General features: G+C 40.2%; 1 protein-coding gene and 1 pseudogene across 2 annotated transcripts; both read right to left on the bottom strand.

The window, feature by feature from the left end:
• Positions 1–339: 339 nt before the first annotated feature.
• On the bottom strand, positions 340–2994 carry LOC120554390 (annotated as a pseudogene).
• A 12869-nt stretch (positions 2995–15863) lies between these two features.
• Positions 15864–21291, bottom strand: LOC120554400 (nuclear receptor subfamily 4 group A member 2-like). 2 transcript variants are annotated; one of them, XM_039793293.1, is made up of 8 exons: positions 21040–21291; positions 20880–20935; positions 19775–20631; positions 18557–18686; positions 18298–18455; positions 17546–17745; positions 17075–17253; positions 15864–16710 (listed from the first exon to the last, which is right to left on the bottom strand). In XM_039793293.1, exons 3-8 carry the CDS (start codon positions 20624–20626, stop codon positions 16460–16462), a joined length of 1770 nt encoding a protein of 589 aa, XP_039649227.1. In that variant the 5' UTR covers positions 20627–20631; positions 20880–20935; positions 21040–21291; the 3' UTR covers positions 15864–16459. The 2 variants fall into 2 exon arrangements, with proteins under 2 accessions (XP_039649227.1, XP_039649228.1); XM_039793294.1 differs by having other exon boundaries at positions 15864–16707; positions 21040–21290.
• Between the last annotated feature and the right edge of the window lie 4485 nt (positions 21292–25776).

Consider the following 25776-nt stretch of genomic DNA (forward strand, 5'->3'; position numbering starts at 1 on the left):
GTAGGTTTCCAACTAGTACTTAAATAATTAGTCAATTAATTGACACAAAGTTAATTTTAATTTGTCTTAAGTTAGATCATTTATCAAGCCTCAATTATGAGGAGTTGCAGGTTTTCTATTTTTATATCATTGTCAAATATCTTTAGGTTTTATGCTGTTTATTGAACAAAATTATTAGTACATGTTAAAATAACGATAATTAAAATAGGAATAGTGAAAATAATCATAGTTACAACTGTTTCCGAACACATTTCCAAGAGGAAATGCAAAGGTAGTAACTCTACTTTTAGATTTTGAAGTATTATGCACTCTAAAATCAAACATTCTTGGAAGTCAAGAGAAGTTGGTGTAAACAGTTTTATTTAGAAAAAGGAAGCAAAGGCACATTCTCTTTCATTGGAGTAATTTTTTTATGATACCAAACACCATGGGCTTGAGCTCGGACAGATGTCTGCTCGGCAGTAACGTTAGTGTTCATTAGAGGTCTACACAGCAGTCAATAAACTGCCCATCAACACTCAAGGTTGCTTCTGGAAGAGATTAAAACTCATAAACTGTTACCCTTTCCTTAAAAACGTCTGTCTGTTTTCAATACTCCTCCCCCTCTTCATCTTCTTCGAATGAGTCGATACCCACTTCTTCGTAATCCTTCTCCAGGGCAGCCATGTCCTCTCTGGCCTCCGAGAACTCTCCCTCCTCCATCCCCTCTCCGACGTACCAGTGGACGAAGGCCCTCTTGGCGTACATCAGGTCGAACTTGTGGTCGAGGCGAGCCCAGGCCTCGGCGATGGCGGTGGTGTTGCTCAGCATGCACACGGCCCTCTGCACCTTGGCCAGGTCTCCTCCAGGAACCACCGTGGGAGGCTGGTAGTTGATGCCCACCTTGAAGCCTGTGGGACACCAGTCCACAAATTGGATGGAGCGCTTGGTTTTGATGTTGCTGATGGCGACGTTGACGTCTTTGGGCACTACATCACCGCGGTACAGGAGACAGCAGGCCATGTACTTGCCGTGGCGAGGGTCGCATTTCACCATCTGATTGGCTGGCTCGAAGCAGGAGTTGGTGATCTCAGCCACAGTGAGCTGCTCGTGATAGGCTTTCTCTGCGGAGATAACCGGGGCGTAGGTGGCCAGAGGGAAATGGATACGAGGGTAGGGCACCAAGTTGGTCTGGAACTCCGTCAGGTCCACGTTTAAGGCGCCGTCGAAGCGCAGGGAGGCGGTGATGGAGGAGACGATCTGGCTGATGAGGCGATTCAGGTTGGTGTACGACGGACGCTCGATGTCCAGGTTCCTGCGGCAGATGTCGTAGATGGCCTCATTGTCCACCATGAAGGCGCAGTCGAGTGCTCCAGGGTGGTGTGGGTGGTCAGGATGGAGTTGTACGGCTCCACCACAGCGGTGGACACCTGGGGGGCTGGATAGATGGCAAACTCCAGCTTGGACTTCTTGCCAAAGTCTACTGAGAGGCGCTCCATCAGCAGGGAGGTGAAGCCTGAGCCGGTTCCTCCTCCGAAGGAGTGAAAGACCAGGAAACCTTGCAGCCCGGTGCACTGGTCGGACTGCACGAGAAAGGTAGAATTTAAGAAGTTTTGAAACAGACTAAATGGCATAATTTGTATATGAGGTATATCAAGAAATTCAAAGACTAGTGTTTCCTTCATTCTATTTGATTTAAGATTGTGGTTTCATCTCATAAGAGCTTTTCTTACCAGTTTCCTGATCCTGTCGAGTACAGAGTCAATGTGCTCCTTTCCGACGGTGTAGTGACCACGGGCGTAGTTGTTGGCGGCATCCTCCTTTCCTGAGATCAGCTGCTCAGGGTGGAAAAGCTGGCGGTAGGTGCCTGTACGAACCTCATCTGGAGGAGAGAGCATGGTAATACTGTTTAGATTTGGGGCTGTAGATATAATTTGCTTGACTTTTATGTGAATAATTAACTGAAAAGACTTTAAAAGAAAAACACGTGGTTGGTTTCAAATATCAGATTTGTCTAGAGCAATCCGACACATTAAGTTTCAAAATAAATTTGAGGCAACAGACAGGCTGGGTTATGCATAATTTAACATCTACAATGTCTATTTTTCATCAACTTGGATAGATTAAGTTGTATTGAATTGAAGAGGTCTTGCTTTGTGAATGTAATGTTTGTCCAAGACACTGAGTAATTGTATTGACTAGTGGCTTAGAGTGTTGTTGGACTCTGGATTTAAAAATAAGACCATACTTTGATCAGTTGTTTGTTTCCAGACTTGCAGTGGAAAGTTAGCTTTTGAGATCTGATTGGCTGATTCAAACTGAAATGGGCGTGGCCAAAATAAAACTGACGGCTGACCCGTTCACTTAAATAGCTTGAAATAAACTTTGGTCGAGATATAAATTAAAATAGATGACAATGACATCCACTGTCTTGGACTTAGTTAATGAGTAATGATCAGCTAGTTTAATCTTTAGAAAGCTGTATTGTCTTAATATAAAATATAAAATCTCAGGCAAGACCTTCTCCTAAACAATAGCTCCCACATCAAATAATGTCAAACAACAGATTGTTGCTCTCACCAATCACAGTGGGCTCCAGGTCGACAAAGATGGCTCTGGGGACGTACTTCCCGGTGCCGGTCTCACTGAAGAAGGTGGTGAAGGAGTCGTCGTAGCCCCCGCTGGGCTTTTCGCTGGGCATGTGGCCGTCGGGCTGGATGCCGTGCTCCAGGCAGTACAGCTCCCAGCAGGTGTTGCCCATCTGGACACCAGCCTGGCCAACATGGATAGAGATACACTCGCGCTGCCGTGGAAAAAGGAGAGATTTGTATGTATGTTATTTTATATTGATTCCAATATGATTTAGGGATACTTGTGTATGTATAAACGTCAGAATATGATCAATATCAACTGTATTTCTCAGATTTTCAGCTACAAAATTATCCCTGCATTCATCATGCAAACCAAACCCCATTGGAATTCACACTTAAGTCGTACCATTTTGCTGGATAGCTGGATGCAAACATTTCTGCTTACAACCTGTCATGACCTGCTGAAAATGACAGTTATGTGCCAAAAAAAAAAAAAAACTGGAGTTAAGACTTTAACCTCTTTTGCATTTTCACATTATTAGCCCCACAACCTGATTTCTGTGTATTCAAATTTGCAGGTCTGCATCTGCAAACTTTGCAGAAACCTGTTAAATTTTCACATATCCTTGCGAGTAGGATGTGACACCAATCCAAATCAGGAGTCAGGATCTAAATAAGCAAGCATGGATGATTAACATGTTCTTGTCAGAGTATCTGTAAGGGCCAAAGTGCTTCCACACCCTCCTGAAGTATTTCTAGCTTCTTGTAAAGGGTGTGGGTGGGGTGGAGGGTGGAAGCAATGGGTGCATGCTTGCTGAGGCCTAAAACAAGTTTGGTCTCATCATTTAGAAGAGAAATGAGGCCTGAGAGAGTTTAAAATGCAATGTCAACTGTCCTGTTTGGTTAACTGGCGCTTCTCGAGGACATTAAAAGTGATAGAAATGCAAATATGTGATCCAGGGAAAAAACCTTTTTCTTTTAAAGATTATTTTTGGGCATGTGTAGGCCTTTATTTGGATAGGACAGCTTAGACTTGAAACTGAAGAGAGAAGGGGAATGACCTGCAGCAAAGGACCGTAGGTCAGAGTTGAACCTGCGGCTGCTGCATCGAGGAGTAAACCTCTATACATGGGCACCCGCTCTACCAGGTGAGCTAAGCAGGGGCCCAAAGCGTAGCACCTTTGAGGGTGAAATCAACAGATCAATTTAATTTCTGCTGACCCATAACTGCTTTGTCCCACTGTGAGTTTACCAGAGCTGTATAGTAACGAAGTAGAACTACTTCACTACTCTACTTAAGTACTAAAAGGCTGTATCTGTACTCTACTGGAGTATTATTTCTTTCTCCTACTTCCACTTTTACTTTATTTTCGATGAATGAAATACTTTTACTCCGATACATTTTTTATGTGCTGCATCGTTACTAGTTACTGTTTAGGCTACAGTGTGTGTAGTTACGGCTACGTTGGTTAGGTAATTTACGTAAGAAATCCCAGAGATCGCGTCGTGTTTCTTTTCATTACGGTCGCCCGTTCAGAAGTCCGAGACGATGTAAGTTAGTATTGTTTCTATTTAGCCATTGTTGCAGCAGATGAAGCTATTCCGGAGTTGTTTGAGTCTGCAGTGAGTCCTGAATGTTAACTGTTTGACCCTGTGATGTGAAGCTGCTAGTTTATCTGGATGTTGCTAGCTTGCTAACTTTCCTGTACATCACACATGTTACTAGCTGGTGTGTGATACGTTTTTGGGGGCTTTAATCGTTACTGTGCTTTTACTTCAGTATTTGTTAATATGTGTTATTTTTAATATAATATATTTAATATTTGTTAATTCCTTTGGCTACAGCCAAAGTGTCCTTTAGGCTAAACATTTGAAATAATATAAACAATATGATATTCAAACTTTTGACTGCTTTCTTTAATAACACTTAAATAACACAATACTTGTACTTTTACTTTCAGTACTTGAGTAGTACATTTTAAAATAAACTACTTGCAATACTTAAGTTCAAAAAATGTTGAATACTTGAGTACTTCTACTTAAGTGTGGTGCTTAAAGAGCACTTCAACTTCTAATCAAGTACATTTTTTGATAGAGCACTTGTACTTTTACTCAAGTATGGGTCTGTAGTACTTTATACACGTCTGGTGTTTACATTATTGCAGCTGTAGTCTGTCAACAAAAGGCCAGCTGTCACCGATGACAGGAGAACACAAACACGCCAGATATGTCTCCAAAGAGTTTAGGTAAGCCCAACTCTTTTATACTTCTGTATAATGAATAATTCCATGTTTACGTAGTGGTAAAAGAGGCTGCAGCTGGCCTCTGACCTCATTTATGGAGGGAACATGTGGGCCAGTATTATATTCATGTTGTTGTGAAATTCCTTTGAAGTCAGTCTGTCTTTGAGCCTAGAGCCGGAGCCTAAAAACATCCTGGCATGTTTTTCCAGTGGGACCTCTTCAGCAACACAAACAGCTTTTAACAATGCTCGGCAGAACATGTCCGTCCTCCCGAACGAGATCAGTCAGCCTGATAAGCAGTCTTGAAGGGTTTTACTTCACTGTGCATGTTTTTTTTCAATCAGGAATTATCTTGAAGTGAGTTGTGTTATTATTTTAATGAGTGGAGTGACCAGCTTTCTTTCAAGTTAGCCACATTCCTAATATCAGTAATACTGTTTCAATTCAAACCACATAAACTAGTTAGATAAGTGTAAGATAAATGGTTATAATATGCCTTCATGTATATGGAAAATAGTTACCTAAAATTAGTACTCTAATGGATAAATGCTGGAATAGCTGAAGTTGAAAATAGTTAGCTAAAAGTAATGGATAAACCATCGTAGTAAAGTTATTAATAACACTTAATTAATACAAAAGAGTGTTGCGATAGCCAAATGTATCAGCTGTATTTAATAGTCAAAATAGTTACCTAAAATTAATCAATAAATGGTCCCGATGTCAGGCTCCTGCCACAGTGGTAGTGCTACTAATACCTGAACTAAACATTGACAGCTGAGTTATAGTAGTATAGTTTATAGTATAAATAGCACAACCACCAGAAACAGCATATTTTAGCCTAGAATAGTGAATACACTTAACATATTGTTTTTTTTCATTGTGGGCTTTTGTTTTGAATTTTGATCCCTTGACCTCCCCCCTCCCCCCTTTTAAACAGATTGGGAGAAAGATGGAGGAGGGGGTCAGGGCGACACGGGAGCTGCCAAGTATGGCGATGGCAGCCTGCTCAGCAGCCAGCTATTTTGAGTGAAGCCTCACACAGACCGCTACACCACAAACCTGATTAGATGGCAGCTTACATCATGGAAATAACATGCTTTAAATGCAGAGACTTTATTGGAGCATTTACAGCGTCTTAGCAAAATGCATTATGCGGACATAACTGCGATGAAGCTTATATTCTGCCTTATTGTGAGCCGGGGAGCTTCGACAGGATATGAGAAAAGTGGGAGTGGTAGTGTGCAACATGCCACATTGGTTCATGCTTACAAGACACACACACACACACACACAGAATGTGAAAGTTACACTTCCTGGCAATGGCAGTACAGTGAGCGACTATGTGCTTCCTGTATCTTGTTCTAAAACGGTCACAGCTGACGTTGGGGCCTAGACATAGGCGAGCAAACACAGTGGAGCATTGTATCGGAAGTCTGTTGCGTACCAAGATACAGAACTTTAATTATTCCGTAGCTTCCCAATTCAAATGAAGTGGAGGGATGTGTTTTTCCAAACTTGACAAATCACAGTGGACCCAGAAACAAAATGACTGTCCACACCTCCCCTTTCAAGTTGTATCACAAATGGCCCAACAGGAAGTGTCAGCGGAACCAAAAAAACATTTGGGGAAACAGACTTTTCTTGTAGTCAGCGCCTAAACAAACTCTAATCACTCCTGTCTTTCCAAATGGCCTGCAAGCGTTACGACACACTCACTGTTTGCTCTTACGAGGGAACAAAGTAAAAGTCATCATGCTGCACTCATGCTGAAGAATTAACGTAAGACTCTTTAGCTCTCGTAAAAATGTTGATCCATGGCTTAAAGGGTTTATTGTCATGTGCCAGACCTCATGTCTAACATAGCATGCTTTTTTTTTATTATCTGAAGGGTGTTTAATGCATTCACAAGACGCGGCTTTAGGTCAAACACCGCAGGAATGCAGCAGCTTATCAGTACGATGGCGCTGAACGGCAGAAATAGAAATGTAAAATACACAAGCGGCCTCTGGAAGCCACATCAGCATTCCCCAAACAAGCACGCCCTCCTGACAGACAGACATATGGAAACAGTTAACCTTTACTGGGGCTGGAGCCACATGCCTGGTAGCAATGGTTCCACCGATTCACTTTATGTTTTTCACAAATTCAAGCATAGAAATGAGTTTTTAATGTGCTGTAGCAATGTCAAAAAGTTATTTTAGTAGCAGCCCCGGGGCCACTAAAGTGGAAACAAGAGCAGAGGCTTGTAATAGATTTTGGAGGGAAAGTCTGCAGACGCAACAGGAAAACTATGATTATTACAAGTTTTCTAAGTCACTGTCCAAATACGCCTCATAATTCTCTCATAAAATCCTGCAAATGTTGCTTTTCTTTTGGATAAGTTAATAATAGTAAAAGAATACTCACCATTGTGCTGTTTTGATTGTCCTTTAAGGAGGAGAATATGAAACTTGTGGGCTCTCACAGGGCACCTATAATGAGATCTATGTGAGTGAAGTCCTAACAGTCTGTGCCACACACACACTTTTATAGCTGCTACATGAGGATGAGGAGGAGCTTCTTCTTCTTCCTCTGTGTGTTTTAACAGCAGTTTGCATCCAATGTGTTGCACTAGTGCCAGCTACTGGTGATACAGTCCACCTATAGTGTCCAACCCATTATTCAAACTCTGCCCATCAGGTCAGTTTCTGTTTAAAAACTGATCTCCTGATCTCCTGCCTTGTCCACCTCCTCGACATTCCACTATGTTATTCAATCCAGTTCCCTTCAATCATGCTCTTTTCATTCCCTCCATCATGATCCTTCTCTCTAGTATGTATTTCCTGCATTCAATTAAAACATGTTACCACAGTTTCTGACATCTATTACACAATCCTGTTGCATGAATGGTGTACTATTTAAATAAGCATGCCCAATTCTCAATCCGGTGATGACTGTCTCCTCTTTTCTACTTCCTCCTCCTCTCCTTACATTATCAACTCTATTTTGGATGCTGTATAAATGTAATTTTTAGTTTCTCTCCATTTATTCAATATTTGCATAATACCATGTGATTTGTAATACCACCTCACCTCTCATGTATCATGTGGACGCACCGACAGTGTTGTCATCACTTAGAATTCCTCATGGGGGCGACAGAAACTATGCACTATAGCTTTAAAGTCAGTTTTCTCAGAATTGTTGGTGTCTTTCTAGTTAACATATTTCAGTGTTTCCCCTTCCGTGATGGTCCAAAATGATGTTAACATGCACAGTTAGCACAGTAGAATAAGGTTTTAAAAAATTATGTTAAAGGGTGCCAGGGAAGGCTCTGACACTAGAATCACCACTGATTATGTCCTTACTCAAGTGCTTCTTTAATAAATATAATAATGTATCAGGATAAATAATATTCAGGGAAATACTCTTACATAAACCAGCTGGAAAAAGGACTTTGATATTTAGGTGTCAAATCTTGAAACATAAAAAGTTTCAATAGTTAACAGTATAAGGCCTTGGAAAAAATCATTCTCATTGCACTCACATCTGAAAATAGGGCATCCATTGTATGATCTGATAGAGTGGTTCTCTTGTTGTAGTGCAACTACAATGGCATTTGTATTTATTTATTTATTCCGAGCATGTAAACTGCAACATAAAAAAGACAACAGCTGAACAGTTGAAAACACTCCACAAAATTATAAAAAAAAAAGTTAATAAAGAGAAAGAGATAGCATAATCTATTTCGTTAGCAAATGTAATTTACATGCGTGAAAGGGAGTAGGAAGAATGGTCCGTTCATGCCACATGGGAATAACAGGGCCTGCCCCCGTGATTACGTTATTTTTCCCACTGCTTCACTGTCTATGCGTGTTCTTCTTCTGTTATATTAGCGTTTGGCATAACAACTTGTTGCATGACTGCCACCAACTGTTGGGCGTAGCCTAGAGCATCAGGTGTGTGAAAACATGGAGGCCACAATAACAAAGGACACACAAAAGCTCTTTAATTACGCATTACTTTGCTCGCTACAGTTTGCACAAGAGCTCAAAACATAGGCCTACTTGACTTGAATGGTTTACTTGTTACTGGCAATAGCATACAACTTGTATAACTCATTTAAGTTACTCTGTTGAAACCAATGGACGACTACAGCCTAAATCGATAGCACATTGCAGACGTTGGCAAAATATAATACATGCATGCGTGAAATTTCTATATTTAGGAAAGGTTTCTCACCCTTCAACACATTTGAACGATCGTCGGCCATGTTTCTGTAGGTCAGTTGTCAACAACGCGTCACCAACTGGGAAACTCTGTTAGCAAAATCTAGCCCCAGTAACTGTGTTGACTGAATATTTGTAAACTATATTCTGAAGAAAAAAAATTAAAATAAAATCTAGCCCCAGTTTCCCACCTCTGGATCCAAATCAGCTTTATTTGCCAGGTATGAGGACACATACAAGGAATTTTGCTTTGGATTATACAATGCTCACAATGTGCTCATAAAAAATATATACACACTATAAACAGAAACAATATAGACAGGTTGAGGCAGTAGTGCAATGGAGAGTGCAAAGTGTACAGGAGTAAATCATTTTTATGATAAATTATTATTTTAATTATGGAGCATAGTGCAAAGGATGCTGGAATAAATAAGTATTATGTTATTATATAAGTATTATATTAAAATATGAACAGTATGAACAGCTCTGAAGTGACGTGAATGATGACATTTTCACTGGGAAAAATGTTTTTCCGATTCCCAGGATAAACTTATTTAATCCTACCCCTTAATAATTAAATCATTATTTACAAAAATGCAATACAACTATAGCTTGAAATACCTGTCCATTATCTCACCCAGTTCCATAGTAATGCAGGTTACAGCCACTAGATGGAGGCATTATCATTTGTTATTTGTGTCCAGGTAAACTCTGCCATTCGCACGCTGTATACAGTTTACACTACGACGATGAGCAAATATCCTCAGTGTCTTTACCATGCAGGGGACACTCTGAGCACCACAGGGTGCTTTGAAGGTCTTTTGACATGTTGCAGGCCTCATGCTCACACGGTAGCAACTTCTTCTAAATTTTGATCTGAGTGGAAGACCACTTTACTACGATCCCGAAGGAAATTTGGTTTGCAACACGACGATGATATAGCAGCATCAATCAGCAGTCAAGGACATTAAAAACATAAATAAAAACAACTTAAAAAATTTATATAACTGTAAATTAAAAAAAAAAAAGGAGCAGATCAAGCCAGAAATAGAAACCCAATTAAACAAGTGGAAGATTAAGACCCAACACACAGGCTACAGTATATAGAGCCAAATGTGTATTATAGCACATTCATGTACTCAATTATGTTTTATACATTCCCAGTTTTAAAGTTTGGTGTAAGATTGTTTTACACCGACTCTTATCCAGCTGTTATGGAGGTTTTGTTGTCACTGTGAGTGAAAACATCCATTTTGTGGCTCACATCAAAATGTCAGTGTGACCTGGAAAAAGCTATATAGTGAAGTTCTGGTCCTGTCTGTGTGAATATGTGTTAAAATGTGAGTATATAATATATGTGTGCAACTTGTTATTATAACAGAATGATGAGCTCATACACCTGCTCTGTGATGCTTTATGACATTGGGGATAGGGGAAGAAAATATGTAGCATTTTTTGGGAAAACATGTCTCTCAAATTCAGTTTTCACCCCAGAAATGTTTTCCATTTAGCGTCCCCACTGCTTGTGAACTTCAGCTGTCCATCACTCTTTACAGGAATGCAGAGCTGATCCAGGAGCCTTCAGAGACTCCTAATCCTCAAACAAACCCCTGAGTCCTCCGGAGCCTATACAGCTTCATCCCCTCAACCACTCATTCCTCTTCAAACACTCCCCTAAGCATCTTCTTTCTTTTTTTTTTTTGGAAAAGAGAGATATTTTGTGATAGACGGATAATGGAAATCTTTTTCAAGTGTTGTGTTTTGGCCCCTCCTCCCTAGGAGGTCCATAGATTACTTTTCTTTTACATCTTCCTCAGTGGTTAAAATCTTTCTCTCCCTCTCTTCTACTTGGAAGCTTTTCTTTTTTTTTTGCGATGGCTTGAATGCGATGAGAAGTCTTATTGCTGCAAAAATAAGTCTCCATTTAAGTCATTTATTTGTAAGAACAAGAAATACAAAAACACACTGGGTCATACAGAATGAATTTACATTAACATTAAACTTCCCAAAAGCAACTGTAAAACACTGCTAGGATTTAATATTTTAGAAAAGAACATTCTGAAGTAAACCTGTTGTAGCACAAAACAAAGGAAGAGGGCTCTGTTCATTCCGGCTAAACTGAAGCTGATTTTTTAATAGGCTACTTCAGAATACAAATCTTAAAAATATCAAGCATTTCACTAGCCTGACAAGCCAGACCCACATCCAGATGTTGGGTCTGGGAACTCACCATTGGCAGGGCTCAATCCGAGGGGCGGGATAAAAGGTTGTCTTTCAAATTCCCTCTGCACGCAATAGGACAGCACTACAACCAACCAGAGCAACGCTAGTTGATCGATTCAACTTTTGCCGTAACCGGTCGGCAAAACTCTGAACACATCTTCCTTTTTTAAGAATGACTTCAGTGCCGTTCTTTGTTCTTTTCTCAAAGAAAAGCTTAACTCCAAGTCTTCCAGAGTCATGGCCAAAGCCGAAAAGACCGCTGTTCGCCAGCAGCAGCAGCCATAAGCCCACCCACCGACTCTATACACGATGCGATTGGCCCGGCCAGAGTTTGGTTTTTCCAGCTCTCAACCCAATGGAGAGTTGCTAGACCCCCCCTGGCTGCAAATTGCATTTGCTGCCGCTAGGGTGGGTCAAGATTTCTAGGCTAGCATTTCACCATTTGATACACTTTAAAAAGCTGAGCAGAATAGTCAGTATTGCAGTGCAATATATACAAAAGTGCAGAAGAGACAATGAAAGCCATAACAAAAAAATAATAAGAATTCAGTACAATAAAATAGTAATTATTTCATTTCTATCGGCGGTCAATTTAAATTAAAGGTCTCAAACACTCAAAGATGAAGAGCATTTTTTTTTTTTTTTTACATTTAATCAATTTGAAAGAATCTAGATAATTCTTTCAGGAAAGTTGTGAAACGTGCAAAGGAATTAGCATTTGTGTGTAAAATATTTAGCGAGTATATATATCAAATTATTAAACAATCTTTCTTTTCTTTTTTTTGTCCTCCAAAAGAAGTGAACAGTTTGTGGACACGTGTTTTGCCCTCTGGGACCAGTCTGCTGGGACAGGAAGCAGCTCTTGATCTGGATAAACACTAGAAACGGTCACATGGAGGCAGGTGTGCCCAGCATGGTTCCCATTCATAGTAATTATGACAAGATACTTATGAGATCATGTGTAACATCTTAAACATACATGTTGCTAATTTAAAGTTAGACATTTATTTATTCCACTTATTCCTCAAGTGGAGTTTTCAAAGGAATGCACCAAATAACCGTCGGGACTAAAGAAGCGTGCTGTGGATTCTTCAAATAATGTGATAAATCCCTTCCACACAGTATTAATAAATGAATAAATGAATTCTGGATCGGGGTTCACTGAAGTGGGATATTTCATGTCCTCTGTGTGTATTCTGTCCTTTATCGTCTCAGGGTTTATAATCCAGTCCACTGATTCAAGTGTTTAGACGATGTAACGGAGAGACTCCCTGAAGGATTTACCCTCAGAAAAAGGGAACAATAACCCCTTCCACTTATTGTCTGTTGTTTCGATGACAGGAAGTGAGATTTAGAGAGAGTTGGTAAGTGGACCCTTCATCGTGACTAAATCTGTTTTTCATACAAAATCCTCATTGCTTTCCTAAACAAAGGCTCTAAGACAAAGAGTCAGTTCATTCATAAACCAAGATGATTTAAAATGGAAGAGTTTATCGCCCAAAAAGCTAATCGCCCTGTTTCTGTTTTATATTACAATCGATAATTACTATGGTGAACGGGTTTGGCTCTTGTTCTTACAGCGGCTGTTGAAATTGAAACGGTTTATTAGCTTTTATTCACAAGAATGTGCCAATCAAATGTCAGACGTCAGACTGCCAACAAACTAATTCAAATTTACAACTACAACAACTATTGAATCATCTGATCAGTAATCTGTAATAATCTGTAATGGATTACATGTTGATGTAACCAGGGGTCCCTGCCGGTAAATCCATCTTGATGCTGGCGGTCTCTGGGCTGGTGGTGATAAGGGTTAAGCTGTATTGAAGCTGGATGGATGCAGAGATCAAAGTTGGCAGTCAGAGCCTTTAAAAAAGCCGTGCTCTCCTGAACACCGCCACAACCAGCCGGAGGGGCCCCGAGTCTTCACGATCCCCCCAAAAACGACCTGTTTCTGGGAAAAGTTGTTGATTCTTGAGGGACTTCTTATTGGTGCCTGTGATCAATAATAGTGTCCTTTTTGTATGCAAGTTAATACGAGCCAACATTTTTGCATGTAGCACAATATGATTTAACATACAAGGCCAAAAACTATGTGGACACGAGCTTTACACCCACCCGTGATTATTGAACACCTATTTCCCGCTGATCTAACAGCCTCCCCTCTCTTCCCGTTTCAGGCTTTCCGCATAATGTTTGGAACCTGGCTGCAGAGATTTGCTCCCATTCAGCCTCAAGAGCACCAGTGAGGTCCAGCACTGACGCTGGGTGATCAGGTCTGGCTCACAGTTCATCCCAAAGGAGTCGGATGGGGTTGAGGTCCGAGCTCTGTGCAGCTCAGTTAAGTTCTTCCACACCAAACTGGGAAAAGCATTTCTGTTTGGAGCTGGCTTTGTGGCTTTGAAACAGGAAATGTGGTGCAAGAAGTGTATACATACTTTGTTACGTTAAGTAAAATCCCTGCATTCAAAATAAAGTAAAAAGTACAAAAACATTAGCATCAAAATATACTTAATAAAGTACAAAAAGTGAAAGTATTCACTATGCAGATTGGCCTATTTCAAAATAATGTGTATATATTATAGGATTATAATTATGATACATTAATGTGTTCATCACTTTAATGTTGCAGCTGGTAAATTGAAGTACTCAAGTAAAGTACAGGTACCTCAAAATTGTACTTAAGCACAGCACTTGATTAAACGTACAGTTTCTTTCCACCCCTGGTTATTTCTCTCTACTCCGTACCACACAGTAGTACTCAGTAGTGACCTTACCACACTTATTGGAGTCTTCCAATATCCATACCTATAATATTGTATTTCTGCTGTGAAATATCTGATGTTGTATTATACTCTCTCCACCTGTCAATCTCCGCCATCATCAGAATAAATTGGACGTTTCTCCGATACTGCCATCGATTCATTTCTATCTCGGCCCGCCACGCTGCAGCATTGAACAGCCTCCACTATTGATCTGCAGGCCTGTTAAAACCTATTTATATATATATATATATATATTATATATAGAGAGAGATCGAGAGAGAGAGAGAGAGAGAGAGAGAGCTATATATATAGAGAGAGCTTTTTTTTAAACCATAAAATCAATTCTTTCTGCCAGATAAAAGATGTCACATTGTTGCAGACAAGGATGAGGCTGAGTACAAATCAGTTGGGATGATTCAAAGTGATTTAAATTCTCCCAGGTGATCTGATTATGATTTAACACATATTTGACTGATATGTTTTGGCTTCTGTTTTAAGTATTTGGTTGTGTCTTTTTTAATTTAAACCATACTCGCATAAAGATGAGCAACGGGCGGTTTTAGACTTTATTTGCCACTGTGGTCAGCAGCTGTAGGTTCACATATTCCCCCTGTTGTTGACTGTTCTTGGTGCAAGCTCTGAATTCAGGGGCCTTTATCTTTAGTTACGGCAGCAGAAACTGACTTCTTTAATGCCAGATGTAACCAAAGGGCTGCAGAAATGTCAGGCAGCCAGCAGCCATAAAACACACACACACACACACACACACACACACACACACACACACACACACACACACACACACACACACACACACACACACACACACTCACTCACTTTTAACTCCTTTCCTCATGTCTTGCAAAGTGATGAATGAAATCTGTAAAAACCTCTCTGTAAGACATTAAGGGTTGCCTTGACCTTTGAACACACACACACACACACACACACACACACACATATGCATGCACACATGCAACTATGTAGATTAGGGTTTTTCTTATAGCAGAGTTTGTTAATTACCCTCCCCACTTTGCCTTTTTCATGTCTTTTAATGGTTAAAAAATGCTCTATATTAGCTGAATACCTCACAGTACTAAATCCATATTGAATACATTTTAACTGTATGAAATTAAGAAAACCGCAACATGTAAAAACTTTAAATGACATTTGCAGCATTTCATTTGCAAAATGTGTCTCTTTACAACATGATTTGTATAAATACTGTATATATTTCAGTTTTTTACCATCTTGTATTATCTTCTCTATTCAGGTCTCTCTTGAAAATCAGATCTTAAACTCAGTGGGACTTACCTGATTAAATAAAGGTTATGTAATTTATATAACATGTTGTGTATATAACTACTCCTGTTGTGTAGTTAATCCGTGCATTGGGTTAGGTATCTTAGATACTACAATATGACTTTACATGACCTGAACAATTCTTGATACCAGTTTACAGACCGCCTATGAACTTTGCAGAGTAGAATCACATGGATTATTATTATCCTGAATATACTATATACCTCAATATACTATATACCTCAATATAATATATCATAGAAAGGTGATTTAATATAAGGATGTATACCTGTAAAGACCATTTAACCATTTGTAAAACACATGGCTGCAGCAGATGCATCATTTTTAAAAAGGTCATGCTTATAAACCACAACCTGCATGCAAAGTTACCTGAAATATTTCATTTGACTGTAAAAGATTATTATATAAAAATAATTTATTTATTATTTATAATTAATATTATTAACATTATGTCAGGAAATAAATGTTAAAAAAGTAAAGACCTTATTGATATTTGTGAGGAATAACATTATGAAAAAAACAGCCTTGCAGCAGTAATGGTAATTAATTTATTAAAACATGAACACTGACAGTTTACTCTGAGAACACTACAGACCATGATAGAGTCTACGAATGATATTATTATATTAATCACTATAAGACTAATATATGTTATGAAAAACCTAAACATGATGGGAAACACTTGTCTTGTATCAAAAACTGCCTCTTTATAAGAATGTAAAATGGGTTGAACATATAATTCACTTACAGTCAATCATTTTGGCCTGACAGGCAGATAAAATCATGCTGCAAAAATAAGATAAATTCAAATTACGGACTATAAATTAATTTTTCCTTTCCTGCAGACCATTATGAAATTGGTCCTTTAGATCCTCGCATAATTTAAATTTAACAAAGCAGATCACTTGATATTATTACTCCCCATCAATGCAAAAAGTGGTCACAATTCTTTAAATAAATTAGTTTTCATTCTCATGGTCACTTGTTTCTAGGAGAATGTGATTTAACAACTCAATATCAGATTTTAAAATGTCTTTTTCTACGGTGCACAGATGTCAAACTGCCAGCAATAACTGTTTGGATTAAATCGAAAGAGAAAAAAACGTCCCCATGTGTATTCTCTAATGTCTCTAAAATGGCAACGTGTCGAGGAATAACTTATCTATTATTGCAGGCGGCGGCACCAAATCCTCCAGCTTCAAATAGAAAATCCTCTGCAGGCCTTGGATGCACAGAGTGCGAAGTTCACGCAGTTTTTCCAAAAGTCTGGACAAATGGTTGGACCAACAGTCCGAGAGGCCATCGGCGTCCTTCAAGCACTTGACAATGTTGTTCTGCAGCTCCTCCACTTTCTTCGGCTCCTTCAGTCCATGCCGCTCTGCTGGTCCGTAAATCACATTTCAAGCAAACATATTAGATCATAATGAAACATAATTAACCAAAAGTGGTAGGAAAATAGCAGTATGTAATTTCACATTCATCCAGTAAAGTTTTATCAATCAATTTAAACCATTTATCCATTCAATTTAGCTTTTTCAATGATGTATTCATTACTTTTAGCAACCAATACAGCAGTCAGTTCTGTGTGTCCTACTTGATGTCTGGCCCCTGAACATTACATGTGGTTTACAGCCAAGAAAGATTTATTACTAATTTTGTTACCGGGTCCATTTAGTTAATAATTCATTTCAAAGGACTATTAATGTGCATAGGTGGGCAAACCAAAGTGTTTTTAAGCCTCTCACCGGTGACCAAGGCGAGAGTGCATATGCAGGAGAAGGTGGACACATCCAGGTTCATCCTCTGCAGATTAGCGGAGAATTCAACGATGCTGTCAATCCACTCCCCAAAGCCACGCAGGCACTGGAGCCGGTGCCACACCGACCCGTCGCAGAAGATCAGCTTCCCGTCCTCCGGGTTGGATCTGAAACAGTACGACAGCTTGTGCTCAAATTTAAGGCCCCATAATGACAGTGACAAATCCTCCTTCCACAAATTCCCATGTCCTTCTGGGGCCTCTCCAGCTGTTAACTCATCTTTCATTAGTGCCAAAAGTGCTGGAAAACAAATCCATTCCCGAGTTTTGTTGGGTTTATTGGCAGATCCATAAGCAAACATATTTACATGCTGTGGACGGACTGCTAACTTGGGGTCCAAATTTGCTGAGAAAAAGGAAATACCATGTCAAAAGATGAGTCCCTTTGTGCGTTCTTTACCTGTACGACAACCGTAAAACAAAGAGCTCCAGGAAAGCAGAGTAGAAGAGGAGGTCTTGGTCGTGTTTGGGCAGGGAGGTAAAGCCCGGGATCTTCTGCGCCCAGCCTCGAATCACCTCCATCGATCTGGTCAGGAGGTCATAGAACTGCCGCACATGCTGAGCGTCATCTCCCGGGGGGCTTCCTGGACTCTCCTTAAACTAGTGAAAGGTCACCGGTGGGATGAAGTAGAAAAGATGGAAGATGCCTTTGATTACAGCTCTATAATGCCCTTCTTTTGTGTATAAGGGCACTGCACCCTCACTCATTGGTAAAGCAATGAAATGACGCCCACACTGCTTACTAGGAGTGTAAATCACACGTTTTATCACGATATGATTTTATATAAATTCTTTGGACAACAATACAACATTTGCTGATATCACAAAGTCTACCACGATACGATTTTGATTCTATTCCATTCAAGGGTCTGCGACCGATACGTTACGATACATAAGCCCAATCAAAAAAACAATCAGTTACATTTATATTTATTTACAAAAAGCAACTATATTATGATGTAAGATCTTCCAGACATTTACATTAAAAACAAACTACTCTTATTAATAAAAAGAATAACTATAAAGTGGGAATTTCAATAAAGGCGCATCTTAAAGATGACGATATGTATCGATAATATTAGATCATTGAGGATTGGATCGATATATCGATGCAGATCGATGTACGTGTATTGTCACACCCTTACTGCTTACTTTAAGAAAGTCAAGGCGAGAAGGTGAAGGGTTCGATTCCACGTGCGCCCTGATGAGGGTGCTCAGGAGGGTGCTGACGGGTGAAGATGAGTCCGGGAGAGATTTAGGTTTGGACGGCAGGCGCCCCCGTCGACCTTTCAGACCGTCTGTCCTCACCACTGCAGAGCGTGAAGAGAAACGGGACACACTTTTCTTTGACTGTTCTGCATCTGACCCGAATGTCAGACATGAAACGTGGTTTCAAGGTTTATTGGTTTACCTTCTTTGACCATTCCCACTGCAAGGCACTTCTGGAAGCGACAATATTGGCATCGGTTCCTCCTGCGTTTGTCCACAGGGCAGCTTTTGGCTGCCAAACACACGTACTTGGCATTTTTTTGTACTGTGCGCTGCATGGACAAAGAAGAAGATTTAGTTATTTTGCAAAAAACAAAGTTTAAAAATGTGATACCTGCACAAAGGCTGGGGTTATGCATTAATCTTACTTTGAGTAACATCAGTTTGAATTAAGTTTTAAACCTCATTACCATACACTCATTTTGTCTGTTTAATATAATAAAAAATCTGCTTTTTAAGGTTCTTTGGCTAAGCCTCATATGAAGGGTTACTGACTCAAACAGACCTAAGATGTTGTAGTGTTATATCTTAAATGTTCTGTTCTGAAAACCTCTCCAAATGTAAGACAAGCTAAATTGCACATGCTGCACTTTGGCACGTCAGGAAAAAGCATTAAAGCACGATCTTGGTCTCTGCAGAACCAATATCTTACTGTTCTCAAAAGGTTCACTACATGGCACCAAAGGGGGCTGTCTACGCCTAGAGAGATAATCTAAACTGGTGGCATGTGGAACCTTTTTTTGAAAGAAACTTTTTTTAACATAAAGCACCTTTTTTTGTAGCTCCTCAACTCATTTTTGTTAAGACTAAAGTAAAAAGCCCTAAATGGTCCTTTGAACATTAACAGCAGCACTCTTGCTCCTGTGGGCCATCTGAGGCATTATAAGGCATTCAGAAGGCGGACAGGGCAGTCTGGGTAAATACAGGGTCGTGGCCATTCATAATTTGGAGAATTGCCCCGGGGAATCTCCTTCAGCGAGAAGAAGGGAAAGGTTTTTTATTCATGGCACGTTGGTGGCCATTTTCATACAGGACATTTGCCCCTAAAACGCGTGTGTCAAGAGATCAGAACGTGCATCTGAAGCGTAATGTGCAATTAAAGAGGCCAGTCAGGGGTCCCAGTGTTTTTTTTTTTTTTTTACATTATGTCCAATTACCTGAAGTTATAGGGTTGAATATATCCATTTTGACAAATCTGGTATTTAAAATTTTTCATGACAGCATTTGCATGTGGCATGTTTCATGATTTTAGAATACTAAAAATTCCCTAATCGTGTTTGCCCATCTGCTGCCTGCGAATATCCAGGTTGAAATCGTAGTTTTCATGCAGCTTTAAAATAAAGTTGCATTGAGAACAAACCTTGAAGAAACCCTTGCAGCCCTCGCAGGTGCGCACTCCGTAGTGCTGGCAGGCTGCGTTATCCCCGCAGACGGCGCACAGTCCCTCCGCGCTCAGCGGTCCTCGGCTGGAGGCACAAGAAGTCTGGTAGTCCATAAAGTGGTGGCCGTGGGCGAACTGGGGCAGGTGAGGAAATCCCACTACGGGCTGCTTTCCGTGGGCAGTGGAGCCCAAAACCCCGGGGCTATCCAGCGGCTGGTGCGCCCCGGCTGCGTCCAGGTTCATGGACACATGGAGAGATCCGTCAAATTTCATTTGGCAGGTGGACAAGCTCTGACCGCCGTGTTGCGCGTGTTTTAGGGAAAACAGCGAGAATCTGGATAGTGTGTTTTTCCTGTGCGCTGCCGCCAAATAGTCCTGTCGAAAACTGTACAGAGAGCCAGAGTCCTCCCATATGTGTCCCGGTGGAGTTTGAAAGTTGGATGTGATGGGGGTGTGCGGCGACGGAGGCCGGTAATAATAAATGGAGCCCGGGGAGGAGAGCAGCTCGTCGGACTGGTGCGGGTGATGCTGATTAGGCTGATACCGCGGACACCCGTGCGCATCCTCCACCTTGACGCACGGAAGCTCTCCCTGCACCGGCATTTGGAAGAGACACGGGGGCTTCACGTCGTACCCGGCGCCATAAGTGTCACCCATGGAGCCGAAACTTGGAGCCGATGTTGCAGTTGAGATTTCACTGTTAGTGAGGTCCATGCTATACTTGACAAACTCCGGGGTGAGGAAGTCGCAGCTGCGCTCTCCACCGGCGCTCTGAGAGGCCGGGCTGGCTCCTTGTGGAGAGGAGCCGCACTGGGTCTGCACACACGGCATGGCTCCTGCAAACATGGATATAATGCAGTCAGGTCGAAGCAAGGTTTTGCGCTTGGAGCTGATATTAAACAATATTTAAGAATGTTTTCTTTGTAAAAAAAGAAAAAACGGTCCAATTGTAACACATTGCGCGCACGTTAGGCAGAAATATCCACTTGTTGAAAGGCCGAATACTTATGACCTTAAGACTATTCTAAAAGACCTGAATATATGTTGCAGTATGCAGAACAGCACAAACAACAGTCTTTATTACCGTAAGGCTTTATTTCTCTTATTTTCCAAAGGATATTATGGCCCGCTTTACTTTGCCTGAAAAAAACAGAAAAAATCAGAGCATCACTTTCAAGTTTTACACTGACATGCATCATTGATTTCCTAATAAATGAATGGAGAAAAAGTAGAATATGCAATACCTCAGACCTCCATGCAGTGCAGGAGGACAGTGACACGTAATCCCATCTCTGCTGTAGTGTTGCGTGCGGATCTATTAAAGCTTTAGCTGCGACTAGAAAGGTCCACTCGCTGTCGAGAGCGCAAAGGAAATGACCACTTCTCCCACTCTTGGCTTGCAGACTGCCTGGCAGTCACACCGACAATGTGCTTTTGTTTACGTGGTGCGCACCATTCTGCCAAACCCTTACGCACGAGCCACAGACGGGTGGGTGCTGTGTGTGTCTCTGGAGTGGGCACAGAAAGTGGTTCATGTAATTTGGAAAGAATGCTTGCACTCTTTTGCAATTTGCATCTTTTTTAAGGATATTTATTGTGATTGTATTGCGACTAGACTACTATCAAACCTGGCGTTGCTACATACATAAATTGTCTCTTTACATTGCTGGGGAGTAAGATTCAAAACATTTAAACATAAGAAGTATCCTTAACAGCTGTTTTTTAATCTGTGGTTGATTGAGGAGCATCATTTTCATTTTAAAACACATGTTTGGTTTAAGAAATACTAGCCTACAGAACATGTCAGTCTGATATATCTTATAGGCTTTCTTTTTTTCTTCCATGTCTCCTGTGCTGAAAGACAGAGAAAGCGACAGCTGGTGGCACTTCTGACCCTCTTTATTATTATCCTTAAGGAGGAGGATGGAGGGGAGACCAGCGTTGTGCAATCTCCTTACGTCAACAACGTGGCACCGCCTCCTCTCGAACGCTATTGGACGACCGTAGCTGAGCGCTGCGTTCTGATTGGCTCTGCGCGACGTCGCTCGAGGCTGCTCTCTGCTTCCTGGTTGTAGTTGTCAAACACAAGCTACGGTTTGGATAACGACCGATGTCCGCAGTCTACGCCCTGCATCGCCCCGAGCGAGTTTTAATCAGCCACAAAGCAAGAAATCCTGTAAGTGGGAATGTCTGTTGTATAACCGAGTGTTTTTCGGACATTGTAAAATATGTCTGACGACTATTTAAACCGTTGTTGTTTTTGGCGAAGAGACAAAAATGCAGAACATCGGCGAGTTTTTCATAGCTAGTGCTTGTATGATCATGAAGGAGTGACATCTCCTCATCAATTATTCTAGCTAACGATACGCCAGGCTAATGCGTGTATTTGGTTATATAAAACCTTAAAAACTGCTACATTTTCCTCTCTTCCTGTGGAGGTGTATACCAGGTCTCCATTTTTATAACATGAAGAGCTTAGTTGTGACTGTTAAGACGACGCTTTTTCTAGGTTTTCCCTCAAAGACCAAACTGAGCAGACATTTTAATCCACAGCAAGACTTCGAAGAACAGGGACTTCCTCTTGCGTGGTGATAGACATGACATTATAAATCTGCTACCCCCTGCTGTGTGGGTTTGTCAATATTACATACGGGATTCACAATTATACTCATTCATAATATACGTTAGGCCGTTAAAAATAGGAAAATGTCAATAGACCTCGCCACGTGAGTCTTTAACACCCCTAACCCCCTGTTCTGCTGACTCACTGTGAGTCTGAAGGCTGGTGTCAGTGAGTGAGGTGGTGATCATCCTTGGGAGGTTTTTTTACATTGTTTGGCATTCTGTGGACAGCAAAGGAAGGATTTCATTGTACAGTGAAACATGTTTCCTTACTGTGCATATGACAATACACTTTGAACTTGAACTTGAAATGGTTAAAGGGATACTTTTCCGATATTCAACCAACTTCCTGTCATAATAATATTGGAAGTATGTGTAAATGAACTATGCTAAACTTCCCTCCATCTACCAGTGCCCAGATCTCCCTACTAACTGCTGTTTGAACTATACAGACTGTCCTTCCACATATGGACACAAAAAGTAGATGGGATATAGAGAAAAAAAAGAGAGAGAGAGAGAGAGAGAGATGCCACTCTCTCTCTTTCTCAAACTCAGACTGAATTTAGACTAAACTGTAAAACTAAACAGTGCTGATCAAATATGAACCAAGGTCCAGTACCTCTATTGCCTACTTGGCTCCTAAAATGTTTTCAGAATCATATTTTGGTTTGGTTGAATACAAGTAACAAGCATTAATTGGTCCAGTGCAGCGCAGCACATTCTAGTACCTTTTGAGCGAAAGGGAGTAAATATTCTCTGTTTTCTCTGGTCATGCAGCACTAGGTCTGGGCAAAATATTGATATTACAGTATATCGCGATATGAGACAAGACATCTTAGATTTTGGATATCGTAATATCGTGATATGGTAAGTGTAGTCTTTTCCTGGTTTTCAGGCTCAAGTGATGTCATTTTATTGAACTTACCAGACTGTTCTAGCTGCTCTATTATTTGCCTTTAAACACATAGTTATTATATTTATGTTATTGAAGATTATTTATCTAAAATCTAATTCTGAAAATATTTTGTGAAAGCAGCAAAAGTCAACCCTACAATATCATCGCAATATCGACATCGAGGTATTTGGTCAATAATATCGTGATATCTGATTTTCTCCATAACGCCCAGCCCTATGCAGCACCAATTTCAAAAACAATATTTGCACCATTCTACTGCATAGACGGCCCAGTTTTATGACAATGAATGGTTTTGTCACTCACTTATTAGGGCTTCAGCTTCAACAGTTGTGTGGTTCAGCTGGCTAAACTACACACGTCAGCAAGTTCCAGTCAAGAAGGTTCTTTAGGGCTCATTTTTGTCCATGTTTGGCCTTTGTAGTCTCCAGAAATGAGCAGCATGTGAAAGGGTGTGAAAGCCTGTGGTATGCCACAGAGAGTAGGTTTTTATTATACTGTAGGGGTTTTTAAAGGCCAATACACTGGATGGACATTGGTAATACCTGGCTTTGAGAAAGATAAACAAAAAACTATTTTATTTAACAAAGATAGTGTCTTTGCTAAAATAAAATGGTCTAACTAGGACTTTGTATTGGAGTACTGCACATTTTAGGTAGCAGAGTGTCTTGTCACACTTTTAATCTTGCTTACTTATTTGATCTAACATCAATATTTGAATGGAAAAAAAGTACCAATTTTGGACTATTGTTTGGGCAATACTCGGTGAGTGTTATAATTCAGTCATATACTGTAGCTCACAGCTTTAGTGTCTAACATATGCAGTTGTGGTATTGCACAGTGCAGCTTCAGTTCTGAAGAGACGCTTTCATATCGTCTTTATAACAGGTTATGAAAGAGGCTAATTTGCCTAAACCGAGGTGCCTTTTGGTACTCAGGGAGCTCACACAAATTACACTTTTATGTTGTTGTTTTATATCCTTTCAGAATCAGCTTTATTGGCCATGTTTGCGTAAACAAACAAGGAATTTGACTCCGGTTAATCTTTGCTCTCAAAGTACAACACTCACTTAACATATAAAGAATAAAAACAGAAAAGACAGTAAGAAATATAAAAAATACTGTTAAGTATACAGTATAACAATACAATATCATTTACAATTTTACAAAAAATATACAATAACAGTTGAAGAGAGGGAAGGAATAGTGCAATATCAGTATAGTCTGAGATTTAAGATTTAAATATAAATATAGTGCAAGTTTCAGTTTGTATTAAGTGACAAAGGCAGTGGCAGTACAAATATGACACCAATGTTTGGTGCTAATATTGGCTGACACGATAGGTCACTTGTTACACCAAACTCATTACTGACATTTGTGCCATCGGTAGCTGTGTTTTATTATAATGCATTTGAATCTGCTTCAGCGAATGGCACTCCCTGGAAACCTTTATTCAAAGTGCATTATACTGGGAATGCAAATACTTTTTTTGGGGCTGCCCTGGTGAGAATTGAGGCCCTCATCCTGCCAGAGCTGGTGTCACGTTCTGCTCGTTATAGTACACAGGGTCATTATAAAAACATGGAAACAGTATCCTAGCAGTTGCTTAATACGTAACTGCAAATAGTATTGTATTGCATTGCACATAACAGTTGGGCTACCTATGTATAGTGTATAGTGAAGGAAATGTATTAATGCTGCATAGTTGGACAAACGAAAATGATTTTGCGAAAGGTGCCACTAACAATAATTTCCATTATTAAGTCATCTGTCAGTTACTTATTTTTTTTAAAGCTAATCAATTTGTCTGATCATGTAGGGTTTGAAATGTCAAAAATAATCACAAAAATCTATCATAGAGCGAATGTGGTGTCCTGAAAGTGCTTGTTTAGCACAATTAATTAAAGGGAACTAGGAAGGATAGGAAACATTGTATCATTATTGATTATGTAATGAGCAATTTCCTTTCAAATGACAAAAATAATGGCCCTTTTCCAGCTTCTCAAATGTGAGAATGCTTTTTCTGTATTTTATATCATTGTAAACTAAATACCTTTTTGGTTTTTGGACTGTTGGTCGGACATAACAAGACATTTGAAGACATTTTGACATTTTAATGGTAAAAAAAAAAGAATCGATGAAACAAAAATAATCTCAGATGCAGCTCTAAACAAAATAAGTGCTATAGTATTAAAATTGGTTAATGCTTTCTCTATGTAATGAAAGTTTCTCCTTATTCTGTGCAACAGGAAACATAAACACAGCATCCCCTGCCTCTGTCTGCACACCTTCTCTACCTGAACATTTGGCCTTACAGCCTTTTTGGAGCCTCCCACCCACCGTACTTAGTTGCATTCCTTCCTCATCACGTGTCGTACCAGCCTCTCAACCCGGGTGTCCCTGCTCTGTCTCCTCACTGCACTTTACTTTTACTCCAACAGGGACG

The sequence above is a fragment of the Perca fluviatilis genome, chromosome 24, assembly GCF_010015445.1.
Source record: "Perca fluviatilis chromosome 24, GENO_Pfluv_1.0, whole genome shotgun sequence".
Taxonomy (NCBI): Eukaryota; Metazoa; Chordata; class Actinopteri; order Perciformes; family Percidae; genus Perca; species Perca fluviatilis.

Coding starts and splice junctions, on each gene's coding strand:
- LOC120554400 (XM_039793293.1), bottom strand. CDS start 20,626: ATGCCGTGTGTGCAGACCCAGTGCGGCTCCTCTCCACAAGGAGCCAGC. Junction 18,687..19,774: donor GCTGCAAGGGTTTCTTCAAG/GTTTGTTCTCAA, acceptor TTGTCCATGCAG/CGCACAGTACAAAAAAATGC. Junction 18,456..18,556: donor AGTGGGAATGGTCAAAGAAG/GTAAACCAATAA, acceptor CACGCTCTGCAG/TGGTGAGGACAGACGGTCTG.